The sequence below is a fragment of the Protopterus annectens genome, chromosome 6.part1, assembly GCF_019279795.1.
Source record: "Protopterus annectens isolate FY-2018-M chromosome 6.part1, PAN1.0, whole genome shotgun sequence".
Classification (NCBI taxonomy): Eukaryota; Metazoa; Chordata; order Ceratodontiformes; family Protopteridae; genus Protopterus; species Protopterus annectens.
This window is the reverse complement of record NC_056738.1, coordinates 150,846,927-150,867,353: the sequence shown is the minus strand read 5'-3', so window position 1 is coordinate 150,867,353 and position 20,427 is coordinate 150,846,927. Positions and strand designations below refer to the sequence as shown.

Below are 20,427 nucleotides of genomic sequence, written 5' to 3'. Positions count from 1 at the left end.
TTCTACACTCAGACACAGACACACACATTGCATAATTGTTACTTCACACCAGTTTGACACAGACTAGTGAGTAACCATCCAAGTTTTGCAATGGTTCACATTTTCAAGAGACAATACTAAAAAATCTTCCTTATCCACCTCAGTGGGGAGGAATCTCTACCCAGGTTCATTTCCACCTAGAGCATCAGGCAGTACTTTGACAATGTCCACTCTGAATGGGGGGCATCAGGCTCCTAAAACACCATATGGTGTAGTATTGCAAACTCTGACTCACAGCATGTTGTATCTAGACAGTGGCTCACTTTAACACTGCCCATGCCTGGCTCCCACTGCCTATAAAGGAAAATAGCGTGCACAATGTTATTTCAATATGAGATGCTAATTTATAATTTGTCCAAACTTTGAGTCAAAAGGGCTGACATGCTCTGGAATAAGGTGTGCATGTTGTATCTAGACAGTGGCTCACTTTAACACTGCCCATGCCTGGCTCCCACTGCCTATAAAGGAAAATAGCGTGCACAATGTTATTTCAATATGAGATGCTAATTTATAATTTGTCCAAACTTTGAGTCAAAAGGGCTGACATGCTCTGGAATAAGGTGTAGGGACTACATTAATGATGGATTTATTTAATTCATCACATTATATTACTATATTAAGGAATGAGGGATCCACGGAAGACCTTTATTGGAATCACTAATGTTGGAAACAAGCGGACATCTGCAGTGGAGTGTGTTGCCCCAACTGTACATTTTTTCTGAAATCCAATCTGTTATTACAACAGCAAGTGAAAGTAAATAAATAAATACAGATATTCTGTTCAGTGCTTAATTTTAATTAAACACTCATGGTTTTGCATTAAAAACTATAGCATACATAGTAGCTGCATAAAATATATACATATGTACAGGGGGAAACATTAAGGTTTATGGAAGTGCTGGTCACCAAGCTAGACAAGTTTAGTCTGGTACAAAATTTCTATAATAGACAAAAATGGGGTGCATATTTACATCAAAGACAAATAAAAAAAATATGACACATGCACTTAATCTAACCTAGTAAAAAGCCAAAACTGGCCTGAACTCTTAGCAAACATATAATACTGGTGAAAGATTTCAAGTTCATAAAAACCTGACACAATCCATCCCAAACTTTAACTTAACAAAAACACTGGTTTTATTGCATGCTAAAGCTGCAGAAAAGCTTTTCTGATGTTGGCGAGAAAGGCGGAGAAGTTGTTAGTTTCCCTAACTTTCTGTTCCAGTAGAGGCATGCACTCCAGTGGTGGGTCACAAGAGGTCACTGGAAAAAAAAATAATTTTCTTTAGTTCTCTTAATGGGAAAATTAAAATGCAGCAGCTTTCTACAGTATTTAATACAGGAAAACAAGTGCCTGAAATTAAAGCACCATATGTAAACATCAGTTAACATTTTATTTGCATAGTAAGAAACTTACCTTACTAGTAGATTTTCTGAGAAATACAGAGACAAAAGTCCTGAAGCAGTAAGACAGTAGAGTTGTGCAAGCATACTCACTAGAAGACCAGATGTTCGAAAGCTATCTAGGATCAGTGCTACAGAATAACAAGAAGTTATGTACTCACCATAACGTTCAATGTATGTAGTCCATCTTGCCTCACATTCTTACCCGTGGGTTCGGAGCCGAACCTCGGCTCCGACTCGGCCATACTCTAGTTCGAAGTCTTCAATTGGCTCGTGGCTAAGAGGTATCCCATGCTGCAATGCACCTATCCCCAGATCTTGTTTGCTGCAAGCTCACATACACACATACCAACACACTGAGAAGAACCAACTCAACACATCAAGGAGGAGTGCTGGAAACAGAGACTCAACCTCTAGATCCTCCAGGAGGGGGTAGGTGGGTGGGTTAGTAAGAATGTGAGGCGAGATGGACTACATACATCAAACGTTATGGTGAGTACATAATTTATTGATGTTATGTAGTCCAATCTTGCCTACATTCTTACCCGTGGGACAGCGTGCCTAGCACCTAAACCTTGGGTGGCTCACTGGAAAATACTCCTGAGCACTGTGGAACCAAAGGAGGATCTGCCTCTTGATATCAGATCCAATCTGCAGTGACTAATAAAGGTGTGAGGAGATGCTCAAGTGGCTGTAGCACAAATATCATCCACAGACATCCCAGCCTGAAAGGCAGTAGAAGTAGACACCGAAAGTGTAGAATGAGCCTTCACTTTAAAGGGTAATTCCTTGCCATTTGAAGTATAGATGAAGGAAATGCAACTAGAAATCCATCTGGACAGAGTTACTTTAGAAACTGGAGTCCTGAGTCTCTTGTCTGTAAACGAGACAAAGAGTTGATCAGATTTCCTAATATCTTTTGTTCTATGTAAATAAAAACGCAATTGTCTGTGGACATCTAGCTGATGAAACTTAAATTCTGCCCTGTTAGAGAATTCAGGGAAAAATGCAGGCAGCTCAATGGACTGGTTGAGGCTGACCACCGAAGTAACCTTAGGCATAAATGAAGGATTAGGTCTTAGCGAAACCCTATCCTTGTGAAATACCAAGTAAGGGGGCTGAACCAATAAAGCTTGGAGTTCAGAGACCCGCCTAGCCGAAGTGATGGCTATCAAAAAGATTGCCTTCCAAGACAAAAATTTAATGTCACAGGTTGCCGCGGGCTCATAAGGATGCGAGGTAAGCAGCTGTAACAAAATTAAGGTCCCATGGCATTACAGGATCAAAGATTGGAGGTCGAAATAGCACAGTCCCTTTCAGAAAAACCCTTCAAAGTCTGTGCGCCATTAGATTGGGTTCATTAGCAACATGAAAAGTAGAAATGGCTGCCAACTGCACTTTGACAGTTGCCGCAGCTAATACCTGGCTGAACAGTTGAGAAAGAAATTCTGATGAAATGGGAGCTGTATAGGGATCAATCTGCCTTTCATGAGCCCAAATGGAGAATCTCTTCCACTTACTGGAATAAATCTTCCTAGTAGAAGGCTTGTGGGAAGAAGACAGAATATGAACCACCTCAGGTGAAAAATCATGAAGCCTGACTAGGGACGGAATTGGAGCAGCCATGCTGTCAACCTGAGGGTCTGAATGAACTGCCCTGACATATGAGTCAACAGATCTGGCTCTGGGTCCAGAATCCATGTATCGTCCATTAGATAAGGGTGGAGAAAACGAAACCAGATCTGACGAGGCCAGTGTGGTGCAATCAGTATCCTTTTGCTTCCAAAGGATTGTGCTTTCTGAATAACCTTCTTTATCAGGGGGATTGGAGGGAAGGCATAGAGAAGACCAGAGGGCCAATCGTAAACTAGAGTGTACTTGGGTGCCTCCCCTTTCGGGGGGATAAGTGTGACATAGCTGCTACATTTGGCAAATAGATTGCAGCAAGGCTGATCCCACCTGCAGAAAAATCAGGGACCACTCGTGAGGCATCAGAATAGCTCTGCTCAGCCTGTCGGCAATCATGTTGGACTTCCCAGGTATGTACGTTGCCACTAGAAGGCGCCGAGAAGATACTGCCCACTGCCACACTCGAAGTGCCTCTCTGCAAAGGGGATACGACAGAGTTCCTCCCTGTTACCATACCACTGACATGTTGTCTGAGTGGATTGCAATTGTCCCATGAGAAGAAAGCCTTGAAGTGCTTGCAACGCTAATAGCTCCGCTCTCATCTCCCAAGACATTGATATGCAAATGGATCTAGTGTTCTTGCCACGTGCCTTGGACTGTCCTGCCGAGATAATGCCCCCCCACCCGATCTGGGAGGCATCCGTGGTCACCGTAGCAACCAGAGTAGGAAAAATGAAAGGCATACCCGCATTGAGATTGCTGGTCTGAAGCCACCAGCGCAGATCCTGCTTGCACCTGTCTGTAATTAAAATAAGATGGGAGAGCAGGAGATGCTGTAGAGACCATTGGACAAAAAGTAGCCACTGAAGATGCCTCATGTGTAGTCTTGCAAGAGGAACTAGCATAATTGTGGCAGCCATGGTCCCTAACAACTTGAGGACCACTTTTGCCTTGACCTTCTTCACTGGCAGCAAAGCGTAGACTTGCTGCTGTAAAACCTGAATTCTCTCTTCTGGTAGGAAATCCCACATGAGCACAGTGTCTAATTTGGCTCCGATAAAGGTAACACGCTGCGAGGGCAACAAGGCAGACTTTTCCCAATTCAAAGTAATTCCCAGACTTTGGCACAGTGCAATAGTGGCGTCTCTGGTCTGTAGCATAGATGCCTGGTGGTGGCAGACAGGAGTCAGTCGTCCAGGTACGGAAACACTTGGAATCCCTGATGTCTCAAGTGAGCCGTTACCACTGCGATGCATTTGGTGAACACCCTGAAGGCTGTGGTGAGACCAAAAGGCAGGGCGCGAAACTGAAAATGACTGGCTCCCGGCCGGAAGCGTAGGTGACTTCTGGATGCCCTGTCCATTTTGATATGGTAGTAAGCATCCTTGAGGTCGATCGAGCACATCCCTACATCTTTCCATAATAACGGGAGAATTGACTGTAATGTGACCATACGGAACTTGGACTTCTCTACATGGAGGTTCAAATGGCTGAGATCCAAAATGGGTCTCAGGTCCCCTGTTCTTTTCGGCACCAAAATTAATCTGGAGTAAGTCCCTAATCCTACTTGGTCTGACGGGACAGGCTGGATGGCTCCCTCTGACAGCAACTTGTGTACTTCGAAAGTTGTGGAATCCCTTTGACTGGGTGGAACACGTCTGGGATTCTTTTGTTTGGAGAAGGATAAAAAAGACAGGGAATATGATAACCTCTGGAAATTATCTCTAATACCCACTCGTCTTGGATGATGTCTCGCCAGGCTTCTGGGTATAGAGAAATGCGACCCCCGACTGGCTCCAGAGACGCACAAGTTGGGCTTCCCCTCAGGAGCGCTGGTAGGGAGAACCACGAAAGGAATCGCGGGTCACCCAGGTTACGCAGGCCTCCTCTGCCTCTAGGGCGGTGTCTACCTGAATTTCCACCCCCTCCTCTGTCTCTGGAGGGGGAAATCACTCTGTGCATCGTGAAAAAACCTCTGCAACTTTCTGAACCACATTTTTACACCCTTCTGGCCCTTGGGATAAGGTCTGGAAGGCATGGAAAAACAGACTCCCACGGCAGACAGAGTTTTTCCTTCCTGCTCACACCTAGTGAGAGTGTCATTCACTTTGCTTCTAAATAAGGATGAACCCCGTCAAAGGGGGCGTTGGTGAAGGTAGACTTGAAAGCCTCCGCGAATTTGCACAGGTGCATCCAGGAGTGCCTCCTAAGAGAGACTCCGGAACTTGCAGCCCTGCTCGCTCCTTCGGCTGCGTAAGAGATCAGCCTCATGGAGGAGTTGGTAACAGAATTTGCATTCACATTCTGAGCCACCGCATCTGAAACGTTACCCAGTAGAGAATCTCCCAGCTCTTTTAGGAGATCTCTCTGGAGCAGTGTAAAATGGAACAAATAGTTCAGCGACCGCAGTGTAAAGGCCACTGAAGAGAACACGCGCTTCCCATACCTGTCCATAGCCCTGGACTCCTCGTTAGGGGGATGGACGGTACATGAAGTTTCTGTAAGTTCCTTCTTGGTGGCTGCTTCCATCACCATGGCATCAATTGGAATGCCTTTTGTAAGAAATTCTTTATCAGGGGGAGCGGCCAAGAACTTGTTGGGACTCCTAGGGACTGGTTCCAGTGTGTCTGGATTTTCCCACACCTTTTGACAAACGAGGTCCAGGAGCTCGAACGGGGGAAAAACCCAAAGGCCTTCAGGAACACCGACTCCTCCTCAAAAGGGGCTTTGGATGGCCAGTCGCCTCTCTGTCTCAATATTTCGAAGATATCTGACAAAGAGATATAGTCAGAAGACTACGTGGGGGACCCCGCTCACTCCTCGAGGTCGGTGTCAGATGTGAGAATCATCTTGGGAGTCAATGTCCTCCTCCTTGCACACACTCTTTCTGGGGGGGGGGAGGGGGGGGGCTCCTCAGGTAAAAAATCTGGGGAGGCCTCAGAAAGCTGGGGACCACTCATGGAGGTATCCTGAGGCCTTAGATCTCCGCTGTCCCTAGAGAGTGATCTGAGACTGAGATCAGTGCTGGAGGGGGAAGAGTTTTGGTGCCATAAGATGCAGCTGACGACCTGGCCAGCACACTCCTCATGACCTCGAAAGCTGATCCCTCCGGCTCTGAAGGCCAACTAACCGTGGAAAATACGGTAGTAGCCCTCTGAGCTAAGGAGATGAGGTCCAAAGCCGATGTCGGGTCCATGCTCACCCGAGCCGAAGTGCCGAGAGGAAGGCACGGAGCCAAAGATAATCAACCTGAGACCTCCATCTCGGTTCCGACCGGTGAACTGTGAATCCTGGACCCCGTGGACGGCACCGACAGGGTCAGAGTGGAGATTGGAGCCGAGATGCCAAAAGGGGCTACTGGAACCGACCTCGCAGCGGCCGATGGAACTGACAGCTCTGGCTCAGAAGAAAAATTCGGGAAGGAACAGCCAAAGATAAAGGGAGGATGGGCTCTGCAGCCAACTGGGCCAGAGGCGAAAGCAATTTAACCAGCACCGATGATTGGAGCAGTTTCCTCACCATTCTATCGACTTCATCATCGGAAAGGGTCCTAGAGGACACGGTTGGGGAATCTGGATCTCCCTGCAGAGGGAGACCTGTGAGTCGGAGAAACCGGTCGAAAAACTGGAGACCGGCTCCAAACTGATAAATCTGTCACTGGCTCCAATAAACTGTGAGCCGATGTAGACATCATAGATGCACTGCCTTCTGTCGGCCCTGAAGCCAATGGAGCCGAAGAAGCAACTGTAGTCCTAGTGGTTTTCTCTGGCAGCTCCGAGGAATCTGACGGAGCCAGAGAGCGTTTCTTAGAGGATTTTTTGTCTGGTTTGGAAGGAGAGGATCTGGAACTAGAAGACCTCTCCAAGTCTTCTTTAAAGGAAGGTTTCAGCAATCCCTTTAAAATAAGCTTGTTCTTCCTCTCTTGCAGCACACGGGGACTGAAAGCGTGACAGAACAAGCAGGATTCTTGTAGATGAATAGCTCCCAAGCAATACACGCATACAGAGTGCCCATCCATCAAAGACATATTATTGCATTTGACACACTTTTTAAAGCCCGAAAGCCTGTGATTTTTTTAGAATTCTTGGACATGTAGACAGCAAGAACACACACACACAGGGAATAACAGTAGGGACACCATCACAGTAACAAAAATAACCAAGTTAGAGTGTGGGAAACTACAGCTTCTAACTTAAACGGCCTAGAGACCATGGGATAATCACAGGGAGGACTAGGTCCTCTAAGTTAAATGGGCCTAGCCCAGGGAATAAGGGCACCAAAAACAGTCAAACAACAAAAACCCGCTAACAGGTCTGCTACACAAAAACAGGGGAGGACTAGGTTCTCTAACTGAAACGGGCCTAGCCCGTAAACACCAAAGAAAGAAATGGGATTCCAAAAAAAAAAAAAAAAAAAAAATTCAACAGAACCAGTCGCACAACCAGCAGAAGAAAAACACACATGCTAGCTATGAAAATAGCTTTTGGAGCTACTATATTGAAATATAAATCAAAAAATTGTACTTAGCCACAGCCAAGAGCGGGACCATGTCCTAGCTGTACGAGCGGCAAACGAGATCTGGGAATAGGCACGTTGCAGCATGGGATACCGCTTAGCCATGAGCCAATTGAAGAATTCGAGCTAAAGTATGGTCGAGTCGGAGCCGAGGTTCGGCTCTGAACCCACGGGTAAGAATGTAGGCGAGATTGGACTACATAACATCTGTTATTATGCTTAGGACTTTGTTACAGGTGGCCATCTACCCTATAGTTTAACTTCTAGGGCAAGACATCAGTAGGACACCTGGTAGAAAAGGAAGACATGGCAACTGTTTGATATTCTTACCAAGTGCATCTGCGAAAGCAGGAATATAGGCCTTCTCTTAAACCTGATCCTTATAGGAGGGTCTGGCCATCACTGCAGGTGAAAAGGAAGGAAGAACCGGAAGGAAGCAGAAGATCTCCCTGTCTAATTTCTTCCCTCACCTAACAGATGGTGAAGTCAAGAGTTAGATCCCCACCCTTCCTCCCTGCTTTTGTTTTGGTGTTAATCCTGGTGGCTTTGAAAATGCCTGCCCCTCTTGTAAATTTGCATTTGGACACTCCTCCTAGGCCTATTTCATTTGCTCACTCAAAAAAACAAGAAAAAAAAAAAGTGCACTTTTTTCATCTGCTTTTGCTGTATTTGTGTTTCTTCCTACTTTATTTTGCTTTGGTGTCATCTTAAAAGTACTCAATTGTATTTATTACTGCTCATCTTAAAAGTACTCAATTGTATTTATTACTGCTTGGTGTAATTCTAAGCCTTTTGGTTTAAGCACTTGGGCTTCAGACCAGTTGTTTTACATTAAGAAGGTTTGTCGTCTGCACTGTTGTGGCAGGACAGGTAAGCTTACATCCTTCTAAGTTGGGAACTGATGATTGAAGGCTCAGTTGTCCGTTATTCTAAAAGTGTATTACTTCTGGTTTAAGCACTTGGGCTTCAGGTCAGTTATTTTACATCAAGAAGGTTCATGGTCTGCACTCTTGTGGGAGGAGAAGCCGGACTCTGCCCTTCTGAGCTGGGAATTTCTGGTTAAATGCTTATAGTGCCTGCATATTTGAATTGTTTCTTACTGAAATTGGTGTGCCTGGTTTGCTGTAGCACAGACTAGATATCCAGGCCTGCTGAATCTGTTTGTATAACTTGAGCACTAAGCCAGGCCTTCTTTTTTGGAGAAGGTTCCCCTGCACCCCCAGAGGCAGGAGTGTGCAGTTAGAACTTTTCTGATTGAAGACCACAGGGACAGGGCTCAGTTTTGAGATTTTTTTACTGGTAATTTGTTTAAAAGCCTTTTCTGATTGCTTGCAGTCATCTAAAGCTGTTTTAAATGTATTTTTTACTGTTTGTAGTCGTTTAAAGCTGTTTTAAGTGTATTTTTACTGTTTTTGCCTTATCTTTTAAAAAAAAATGTCCTTGTTTCCCACCTTTTTAAGTTAGTATAGTCCAGTTTTCAGGCTAGTGCTGAATTCAGGGCTGTGTTACACTTTTCTGAGTTGCCCATAACTTATTTGGATAGAGGGAGGTTTCTCTGTTCACCAGCCATCTGTCCCTGGAGGAGTGGTTCCAGCCCAGACATTAGTAGTTTATTGGTCATTTTGGGCTAATTTCTATCTCTTTCATTACCCTGCTGTAAAAGCCACGTTTGCACAGTTTTGCATGTCCGGGCAGCGCCGGTTAGCTAGGGCTAAATTTATCCCGGCTCCACCAAGTCTCATCTTCAGTTTTTCCCTTGAAAGTAGTCCAACTCTCAACCCAAGCACTTAAAAAGCATCCTACAGTCCAGCACTTGCTCAGACCTAATAGCAAGCACTAATATACACCGACACTTGATTGCCCAGCAGGACAAGGCTCATTATTCACCCCTCACCAACTAAGCGACTAAGCAGCTCACCCGACTATTCAGGCATGACTAAAGGGCAATTTCAGGTATACTCTCCAGTCCAGCTGGTGAACCTGGGTATCCTGAGGCAATGTTACAACTGCCTCATGTACACAGACAACCCTCTCCTCCTACCACAAAACATTAACATACGCGAGAGATGCAATTATATAGCTAAATTGGAGGCTACGATCTCTCCACCCAAGACTGGAATAGGCAGTCATGAGGAGAAGGTTAACACTTGCACCACACCTCCAGCCTCACATAGACATACTAAACCAGCACTGCCAAAAATACACATAAATACACAAAATCATACTCGGAGGCTCTAAATAAAAACCTGCAAAAGCATCACAGACCTCCAAAGCAGACACCCAAAAAAACCTGCACCGCCAGTCACAAACCAGACAACATAAAACACAAAATCAGTGTGCTACACAATCACAGCCCTTAAGGAGAAATAACATACCCAACACACTAGTGATAGGCGACTCTATAGTCGGGCACACTGACGTCCCACTCACTAGGCTGGACAAGGAGAAGGTTACTGTTAGCTGCCTGTCGGGAGCCAGAATACGCCACATAACACAAGCACTCAGGTCACTCCAGAATAAGTACAAATATGACTCTGTCATTGTTCATATTGGTGTGAATGACCTGAGAAGTACCTCCCTGGACTACATGAAAAGAGACATGGAAGAGCTCTCTGATCATGTAGCCCAGGCGGGTATGACCCTGACCCCGAGTAGCATCCTGCCCTCACCAAGAATGATACAGCAGTATAAAGAAAAAAAAATTATCAATTTCAACAATTGGCTAAGCTTCTGGTGTCATTCAAAGGGGATCCAGTGTTTGTCAGCCTGAGACGACATGCTCAACAGGCCTCGTTGCTTCACAAAAGACAGCTTTGCACCTGTCACCCCTAGGCATTCGAATACTGGCCAAGGCTATTGCTACCCCCATAGTGCCTTTTTTAGGCAAGGCTCAAAAGTCAAACCCACCTCCATAAACAGCACAAATAAAAAAATGAGGGTTATGCTACTCAACGCCAGGAGTTTAAATCTCAAAATGAATGCGCTCGAAGCACTCTTCAGTATGGAGAAAGTACAGTTTTGTACCTACCATAAATGTAGACGTTCGAGTGCTAATACAGCTGCAGTCATAACAGATGGGTTCTCCTGCCGTCAGGCGGGTCCTCGGTCGGCCGAATTCCAAAGTCTAGGTCCGGCGTCGGTTGTTGTCGCTTCTTCCCTGACGTCAGTGCGACAGGGGTATAAAGGAACCAGCCAACGCCATTTTCTTCAGTTTTTCTTGCCCCAGATGTCAGGTGCCCCCAGAAGGAAGGCAATACATAAATTTGTGTAAAAATGCAGTGCAATATAATGAAAATACAGTAGTTGCAAACAAATACATCATAAAAGATCACCCCAATCAGGTTGTATGAGGATGTGTTAGCCTATAGGCCTGTCCCAAGAAGGGAAGGAGGGAGGGAAACCTGGACTGCAGCTGTATTAGCACTCGAACATCTACATTTATGGTAGGTACAAAACTGTACTATGTTCATCGTGCATACAGCTGCAGTCATAACAGATGGGTAGAATCCCAAAGCTAAGAAAGGGGTGGTAGGCACTAGGTGGAACTAGGAGGAGCCAAGATGCCCTGCAAGACTGCAGTGGCAAAGCCTGCTCTAGATTTAGAGTATAGTGGAAGGTGATAGTGCTTGGAGAAGGTATGCACAGAACTCCAAGTGGTTGCTTCCAAAATATCCTTGGTAGGAACTCCTCTGAGGAAGGCTGCAGAAGTGGCTGTGGCCCTGGTGGAATGAGTTCTAATGCCTGTAGGTACAGCTTTGCCATGAAAGGAATAGCAAAAGCGTATGCAGTGGGCTATCCATTTTGAGATTGACTGTTTGGAAATTGGCTTTCCTTGAGCTCCTACCGCATAGGACACAGAGCTGCTCTGATTTTCTGAAAGGATTTGTTCTGTCCAAATAATAACACAGTTGTCTGTGGATGTCCAAGGAATGTAGTAATCTCTCCCCTTTGTTTTGAGGATTAGGATAAAAAGTAGGTAAATGTATTGCCTGATTTAAGGCTACCCTGGATACCACTTTAGGCATAAAGGAAGGGTTGGTTCGTAAGGAAACTCTGTCCTGATGGAAGATGATAAAAGGCTGGACAGCCATGAGAGCCTGTAGTTCTGAAACTCTACGAGCTGAGGTGATAGCCAGAAGGAAAGCTGTTTTCCAGGACAAATATTGAAAATCTGATGAGGCAGCTGGCTCAAAGGGAGGCAAGGTCAGTTTTTCCAGAATGAAATTAAGATCCCAAGCAGGTATTGGTTGTTTCCTTGGGGGTCTTAAATTCTTAGCCCCTCTGAGGAACTGTTAAGAGAGGGTGAGAGAACAAAGGTGGATCAGTGTTGTATTCTGCAGAAATGGCTGAGGCATGGATTTTGATGGAAGAGAATGAAAGTCCACTACTTAGCAGCTCAGCCAAATATTGTAGTATCCAAGGTAAATTCAGTTTTCCAGGATCCTGGCCCTTTTTCTCATTCCAGACACAAAACTGTTTCCATTTTGCGGAGTAAGCTTTTCTAGTTGATGGCCTTCTGGCCTCCAAAATGACATCCTGCACCTCCTTGGAGAGTAGGGCCTGTTGTGATGCTAAGGAATCTTCCATGCGGCTAGACTGAGTGTTTTTAGCTGGCTGTGAAGAGTTTTGAAGCTGTGCTGAGTCAGAAGAAGAGGCATTAGAGGCAGGGACCACGGTGGGGAATGCGTCAGGCTCCTCAGGAGTGGGTACCAGTGTTGCCTTGGCCAGTCCGGAGCAATGAGAATCATCTTTGGTCTGTCTGCTCTGGTTTTCAATAGCACTTTGGGCAGCAGAGGAAGAGGTGGGAAGGCATAAACTGTCATTGATGTCCAACTGAAAGAGAGAGCGTCCACTCTCCAGGCCTTTGGATGGAAAATCCTTGAGCAGAATTTTGTCAATTGATGATTTCGTGGGAGGCAGAGATTTATGTCTGGTCTTCCCCATTCTTGGATTATTTCTGTAAAAACTCTTGGATGCAATTTCCATTCGTGTGGATCTGTCATATTCCTGCTTAGGTTGTCTGCCAGCGTGTTTTCCTTGCCTGGCAAGTACTGTGCTTGTAGTTCCATTTGTAAGCCCAAGGCCATGTTCCAAAGTGACATGGCCAGTCTGCATAAGGGGTAAGAATGTGTTCCTCCCTGTTTATGTACCACATAACTGTGGTGTTGTCCGTTCTTATCAATAGTTGACCTGGTTGTAGAAGGTCCTTGAAAGCTATAATAGCATTTATTACTGCTAGCATTTCTTTTTGATTGATGTGAAGGTGCTTTTCTTTTTGGGACCATTTGCCCTGAATGCACCGGTCTGTCATGTGCGCCCCCCCAGGCGTAGTCCGAGGCGTCTGTTGTGATGACTTGATTTGCTTGAGGCTTGCTGAATGGAAGACCTGTGTTTGACATGCTTGAGCCCACCACAGAAATTCCTTTTGCAGACATGGAATTAGTGGCATTATTGTTTCCAAACTGTGGCTGTGTTGAGACCATATGTTTTTCAGGTACCACTGTAGTTTCCTCATATGCAGCTTTGCACATGGGATTAGTAAGATGCAAGATGCCATGAATCCCAGAGCCTGCAGGATTTTCCTTGCAGTCAGCCTGGTGCAATTTGCTAGTGTTCTGAAGTATTGAATTAGTTGCCCCTGCTTTTCTGGCGTGAGGTAGGCCATCTGGGTGTTTGTGTCCAAATTGGCACCCAGGAAAATGATCTTCCGAGAGGGTATTAGCCTTGATTTCTTTTTGTTGACTGTGTATCCCAGAGAGTTCAACAACATTATTACATAAGCCAGATGTTTCAGAAGAATGTGCTTGCTGTCCGCTTGGATCAGGCAGTCGTCCAAATAGGGGTATATTTGTATCCCTTGAAGTCTGCAGTAGGCAATTACTGATGCCAGGCATTTCGTGAATACTCTGGGCAGTAGATAAGCCAAAGGGCAATGCAGAGAATTGATAATGGGTTGAACCTGCAAGAAATCTGAGGTACCTTCTGCAATTTTGTCTGATTGGGACATGCAGGTATGCCTCCTTGAGGTCCAATGTTACCAGCCAAGACTCCTTGCCCAGCATGGGAAGAAGTTGCTGTAGAGTGAGCATCTTGAATTTTGGTACGAGTAGAAATGTGTTTAGGATGGATAGGTCCAAAATAGGTCTCCAATCTTTTCCCTTCCTTGGTACCAGAAATAGCCTGGAATAAAAACATTGACCTTGTTCGTGCGTAGGTACCTCTTGAATAGCTTTCATGTTTATGAGATCTGTAATTTGCCTTTGTGCCTCTGCCCTTTGATTGTGTGGCAGGTTTGGCATGCCTCTCATTTTTGGAAGGGTGTGAAAATGGAATTTGTAGCCTCTGTTTATAATGTCCAGGATCCATTTGTCCTTTGTGACAATATACCAATTTTTTGAAAATAATGCCAGCTTTCCTCCTAAGGGGGCTGCCATTTGAGACTTGGTTGGCATGCAAAGGGGAAAGTCATTGGGTTTGCTTTCTGAAAGATTGCGAGTTATCCTCACCACCTCTTTGTGGAGGAGCTTGCCATTGTCTGCCTCTAAACGATCCTTGGGATTGTCCTCTGCCCCTCGGGCGCCTGTATCTGCCCCTTTGGTGTCTGTCCGTGGCAGGAAAGGACCAGTTTTTGGAAGGCCAATTTCTACTAAAACGTGGGGGTTGTACCTGTAGAAAATCTTTCACAGTTTGCAATGATTTAGCCTTTTCCTCCATTTTCCTTAATACCTCCACAGCATTAGCACCAAATAGTACATCCTTTTGAAGAGGGGCGTCTAGTAATTTAGCTTTGACATGATCAGGAAAGGCTTGTTCTTTGAGCCAGGCATGCCTACGTATGACTGATCCTGTAACAGCAGCTCTACATGAGGCCTCTAGAGCATCAAAACCACATTGTAAGGTATGCTTACCCACTTGTTCTGCACTATGCATCAAATCCTGCAACTCCTTCAAGTCTGGTTGTTCAGGTTGTGACATTTTACTTTTCAATTGTGATAACAAAAACTGTTGGTATTTTAGCATATGGAACTGACAGTTTAAGGCCCTCGTGGTTAAGGTAGCCGAGGTATATACCTTTTTTCCCCACCTTTCTAAGGATCTGGAATCTCTCTCGGAAGGTAATGGATTTTTAGCAATGGAGGCCTTAACTCCCTTGGGGCCCTGTGAGATGGTTTCTGGGTCAGCAACATGGCTTTTGTATAGAAATTGGTGTGAGTCAGGAACCCTGTAGTACCTGTCAGGCTTAACTGGAGATGGAGGTAGAGAATCCGGGTTAAGGCAGGCCTCCGAGTAAACATCATCTAGGATGTCCAAGACAGGAGGTATAGCCAGAGGCCTGTGCTGAGGTAGCAATAGAAATTCCCTAAGCCTTTTCTTGGAATCTAAATAATCTTGGCCTTTTGTCTGGTGGGGGCTGAGAACCTCTGATAAGAGTAATTAAATCCTCAGCCATTTTAAGCATCTGTTTCTTAGGCATGGGGCCTGGAGATGGGCCCTGTGTAGCTGGTCTCTTAGAGTGTATGGTGGCTTTAGACTTAGTGAAAGCCTTGATGGAGAAAGAAGGGGAAGGTCTGAAGACACCTTGAGTGGAGGAGGACCTGTCCACATTCTGAGTTTCAACGCCAAGAGTGGCTTTGATATCTGTAGTCGGGGTGTGGGCCGAGGAGCCTGCGACCTCGGGCACAGGAGACACCGCCAAAGAAGTGTCGTCGGTAGTCAGGGGCTGCGTAGGTGCCTCGCTGAGAACCGGACCACGTGGTGTCGGTAGAGGCCGTAGACCTCGAGTGTCGGTCCTTATCTTTGCGTTTTTTTAGACAAAACCGGAGTCGGAATATCCGACGACATAGTATAATTAAATGCTCTCCCAAAATAATGCTAGGCGAACTCCGCCCGACGCTTAACAGTGCATTTGTTGAATGTAGCACAAAAGCGACAGACCGAGACGTCGTGGTCTGGGCCTAAACAAGGTATACAGAGGGAATGGAAATCCTTATGCGGTATTTGCTTCCCACAAGAAATACAATTATTAATTTTGTCTGACATCGGTCTGAGGCAAGAAAAGTTTCCCCAACAGGTACTTAGCTTTTAAGAAGACTTCGGTTTCCAAATTTTCGTAATCTCAGGAGCTGGCCGACCGGCACTTGCGAACTGCTTCTGCTTCGGGCACCGCGCGGCAAGAAAGACTGAAGAAAATGGCGTCGGCTGGTTCCTTTATACCCCTGTCGCACTGACGTCAGGGAAGAAGCGACGACAACCGACGCCGGACCTAGACTTTGGAATTCGGCCGACCGAGGACCCGCCTGACGGCAGGAGAACCCATCTGTTATGACTGCAGCTGTATGCATGATGAACATCGTAGACATCTGTGCAGTAACTGAAACCTGCTTAAAGGCTCCACAGAGCACCCCAGCACTAGTGGGCTACAACTCGTACCACAAATTTCGGCCAGAGAACATGGACCGAAACACAAAAGGAGGGGGTGTATTCATATTCAAGGATACCTACACCTCGAGGTTAGTGGCGCAGCATGATACCTCAGAGATCATCCATGTGCAACTAACATCAGGCAAATCTGCAATGCAAATTGTGGCCTGCTACAGATCACCCTCCATGACCCAGGAGCACCACTTCACCTTTCTGGAGACACTGGAAAACATGAAGGTCCTACCGAACACCCTGATATTGGGCGATTTCAATTACCCTACCATTAACTGGGAAAACTACTCAAGTACAAACTCCCAGGTCCAGCACTTCCTGGAATTTATAGTAGTTTCATAGTATAGTACTAGGCTATCTGCCCTGGGGCATTTGTAAGCCTAGCCATAGTGATGTGGCTTTTGTCACCCCATGAAATTGTACAAAAAATGTACAGAATAAATTTAGAATACTGTGCCTCTGTCTAGTAGTGACACAATGAAGGTCCACTTATATAATAGAATTAGTTTACTGTGCCCCTGTCTAGCAGTGACACAGATGTGACCCCTGGGGTAAACTTACGATCTCCCATCCACTCATCAAGATTTCTCTTGAAGAGAGTCAGTGAGGGGCTCTGCCTAATACGAACTGGGATCTTGTTCCAAAGCATGGGAAGCCTCTGGGTTATGAATCTATACCTCCAGCATGTCCTATTCATACTTGTGCCGAGGTTTAAGTCTTTAGCTCTCGTGGTCCTGATGGATTTGGATTTTTTGAGGTGGAGCATGTCCATCAGATCCTGATTGGACATGGCCTTGTACGTCAGGCAGAGATCACCTCTGAGCAGGCGGTATGCTACTGAATAGAGCTGAAGTTTCTTTAGTCTGGCAGAATAAGACATATGTTGGAGACCCTTGATCCTCTTGGTGAGGTACTTTTGTGGTCTCTCCAGCTGTTGCAACTGCCGGGTGAGGTACATACCAAATGGGGCATTGTACTCGATCATGGGTCTGATGAGGGAGGAATATAGGGGTACAATGACATCCTTGGATCTGGATGTAAATCCCTTCATGATGAGGTGTGCAAGGTAGAATGTTTTTCTAACCACTTTGGCAACGTGGGTGTCAAATGAGAGGTCGCTGTCGACTTGGGTCCCTAGGTCTCTGATTACTTTTTCCGTACTCAGTGGGTTGCTGTCTATGTGATAATTTGTGGGTACTTTGTTTTTCCCAAAGGGGATGACTATACATTTTTTGGCATTTAGTTTAATGCCGTGGCTCAGGCACCAGTTGTCCGTTTCTGTGAGGCCTTTTTGTAGGATGTGTGTGTCTGCTGGTGTATTGACTATGGCGCCTAGTTTGCAGTCATCTGCGAACTTTGTCAGCCAAAGCCCTCCCATGTTTGCTTTAACATCTGAGAAATAAATGCCGAACAAGAGGGGTCCCAGGACAGATCCCTGTAGGACACCACTTGTGACTGGCTTTGAGTATGACATTGCTCCAGCGATTTTAACTTTATGGGTTCTGTCCTTTAGCCAGTTTGCAACCCATCTAGTGACATAAGGGTTTACTTTTAAGCTGTTGAGCTTATCTATGATGCCTGAGTGGGGTATTGTGTCGAAGGCCTTAGCCAAGTCCAGGTATGCTGTATGGACTGCTTTGCCCTCATCAATGGCTCTATCGAAAAAGTCAACCAGGTTTAAAAGGCAGGATCTGCCCTTTACAAAGCTGAACTGGGTTGGGTCAAGTGTCTGTAGGTCCCCTATGTCTCTGTTTATGAGTTCCATAATGATTCTTTCCATAGCTTTGCAGACCAGGCTGGTTAAGCTTATGGGGCGGTAGTTTCCAGGGTCTGTAGAGGCACCCCCCTTGTGGAGTGGGACCACTGTTGCTGTACGCCAGTGTTCATGTACATATCCCGAAGTAAGGCTAAGGTTAAATAGCATTTTTATGTGTGGGTTTAGCTCCTCTTGGAGTTCACGTAACACGCAACCCGGGATACTGTCAGGTCCCATTGATGCTGTGTTTTGCTTTGTTTAGGCGGTTCTCACTTGGACATCTGAGATGACAGGGAGATTACATTCAGCTGGGATAAGTATTTCTTCTTTTGGGGGTGAAGGAGGGGAGAAATTTGCACTGAACCTGTCAGCCAGAATGTTGGCAATATCTGTGGGTTCAGTGTATTTTTTGTTGTTGTGAACCAACTCTGAGCATATCTGAGGGTTTCCACCCAGTTTTCTAACATAGCTGAAGAAGGCTTTGCGGTTATCTTTAGTGTCATTAGCGATTTTTCTCTCAAAGTTGGCCTTTGATGTTTTTATGAGAGAACGTAGTTTTCTGCTAATGTTGATCAGAGATGTCTTCCCTTCATGGGAGTTTGCTCTGACGTGCAGTAGCTTCCTTCTTTTGTTATACAATTTGTTTATGGCTGAGGTCCACCAGACAGGACGCTTACCTTTGGTGGAGAGGGACTTGGATTTGTTTGGGATTGCATGATACATGCATTCTTGGAGATGTCCATAGAAAGCATTTGTGAAGGATTCGGCATTGTGGGATGTGGTATCCACTGGCACAGTGGGCTTAAAGGATACCATCTCAGTCTTAAGAAGAGTGAAGTCTGCTTTTGAGAAGTTTTTCACTGTGGTCTTTTGTGCTGGGGTGGAGGTGGGATATGTATATCCAGGGTGATTAGTTTGTGGTCAGATCTCACTAGTGAGGGGTATACTTCCAGTGTGGAGCATTTTGTCCCCATGTTTGTGATGATCAGGTGTAGTATATTATCTCCCCTAGTGGGAGAGGTGACTAGTTGTTCCAGTGCATTTGAATTTATGAATTCCAGGAATCTTTGGGCTAGGGTATTAGGGCTAGAATAATGTACCCAATCTATGTTTGGGTAGTTGAAGTCTCCCAGTATGATGGTATTTTGTGATACATTCATATCCTCCAATGTCTTCAGGAAGGCTGAGTGGGGTTCTTGAGATTGGGAGGGTGGTCTGTAACATGCTACCAGTTGTATAGCAGTTTTGCCTATGGTTAGTTGCACCTGTATGGTCTCTGATGCTTCATGTGTTGCTACTAACCTGGAGGTGTGGGTGTCCTTGATGAATATGGACACTCCCCCTCCCTTTGTGGTTCGGCCCGGGTTTTGGGGCCGAAAAGCATGATACGAGATATAGCCTGGTAGCGCTGGGGTGCTCTCAGGAGCCTTGAACCAAGTTTCAGTTACTGCACAGACGTCGATGTTCTCCATGCTGAGGAGTGCATCAAGTGCCTGCATATCTTGAGATTTAGACTTCTGGCGTTGAGCAGCATTACCCTTAGTTTTTTCCCATTTTTGTTTTCTAAGGAGGTGGGTTTGTCTTTTGACCCTTGCCTAAAAAAGGCACTATGGGGGTGGCAAGAGCCTTAGCCAATATCCGGAAGCCCAGTGGTGACAGGTGTAAGCCATCACTTGCGAAGCAGTGTGGCTTGTCCAACATGTCATCCCAGGCAGACATTGGATCCCCTTAGAATGACACCAGTACTTGAGCCAATTGTTAAAGCTGATCATCTTGTCTTTGTATTGTGGTATCATTCTTGGTGAGGGCAAGATGCTTCTCAGGGTCAGGGTCATACCAGCCTGGGCTACATAATCGGAGAGCTCCTCTAGGTCTCTTTTCATGTAGTCCAGGGAGGTACGTCTCAGGTCATTCACACCAGCATGGACAATGACGGAGTCATATTTGTACTTGCTTTGGAGTGACTTGAGTGCGTGTGTTATGAGGCGGATCCTAGCTCCCGATAGACAGCTCACAGTTACCTTCTCCTTGTTCAGCCTGGTCAGCGGGACATCAGTGTGTCTGACTATAGTCACCTATTACTAGTGTATCAGGCAAGGTGTTTGGCCTTAAGTGCTGTGATTGGTTGACACACTGATTTATTGAAGTATGTGTTGCATGTGTTTTGTTTTGAGGTGGTGGATTTTTGGATGTCTGCTTTGGGAGCCTCTGTTGTTTTGGTAAGTTTTTTATTAGAGCCTCCGAGTATGTCTTTGTGTTTTTATGTGTTTGGTTTGCAGTTGTGGTAGGTCTATGTGGGACTGGGATTGTTGTGTGTGTGGTTGCCATCTCCTCCTGTCTGGTCATGCCAGCCCTGAGTTGAAAGAGTTCAGCCTCCAGCTTGGCTATATAGTTGCATCTCTCACATGTATTTGTGTTGTTGGGAGGAGGAGAGGGTTGTCTGTGTACATGAGACAATTGTAGCATTGTCTCAAGATACCCAGATTGACCAGCTGAATTGGAGACGACGCCAGTAATCTACCACTCAACATGCTAGAACAGTACAAGGGAGTGCTGTACCTTTAAGGGAAGTGGATATTCACAGGGGTGGTAAGTAGATGCAGTGCTTTATATGTACGAGAGTGCTTACTTAGTAGAGAAGTATTGAGAAC

At 45.6% G+C, this 20,427-nt stretch overlaps 1 protein-coding gene across 3 annotated transcripts in view; it reads right to left on the bottom strand.

The window, feature by feature from the left end:
• Positions 1–814: 814 nt before the first annotated feature.
• The window catches only part of SPC25 (SPC25 component of NDC80 kinetochore complex), a 450,334-nt gene continuing 430,721 nt past the window's right edge, over positions 815–20,427 (bottom strand). For all 3 annotated transcript variants that reach the window (XM_044075589.1, XM_044075588.1, XM_044075587.1), the window contains exon 6: positions 815–1,302. In XM_044075589.1, coding sequence (XP_043931524.1) covers positions 1,187–1,302 — 116 coding nt within the window. In that variant the 3' untranslated portion in view covers positions 815–1,186. The remainder of the gene's footprint in view (positions 1,303–20,427) is intronic.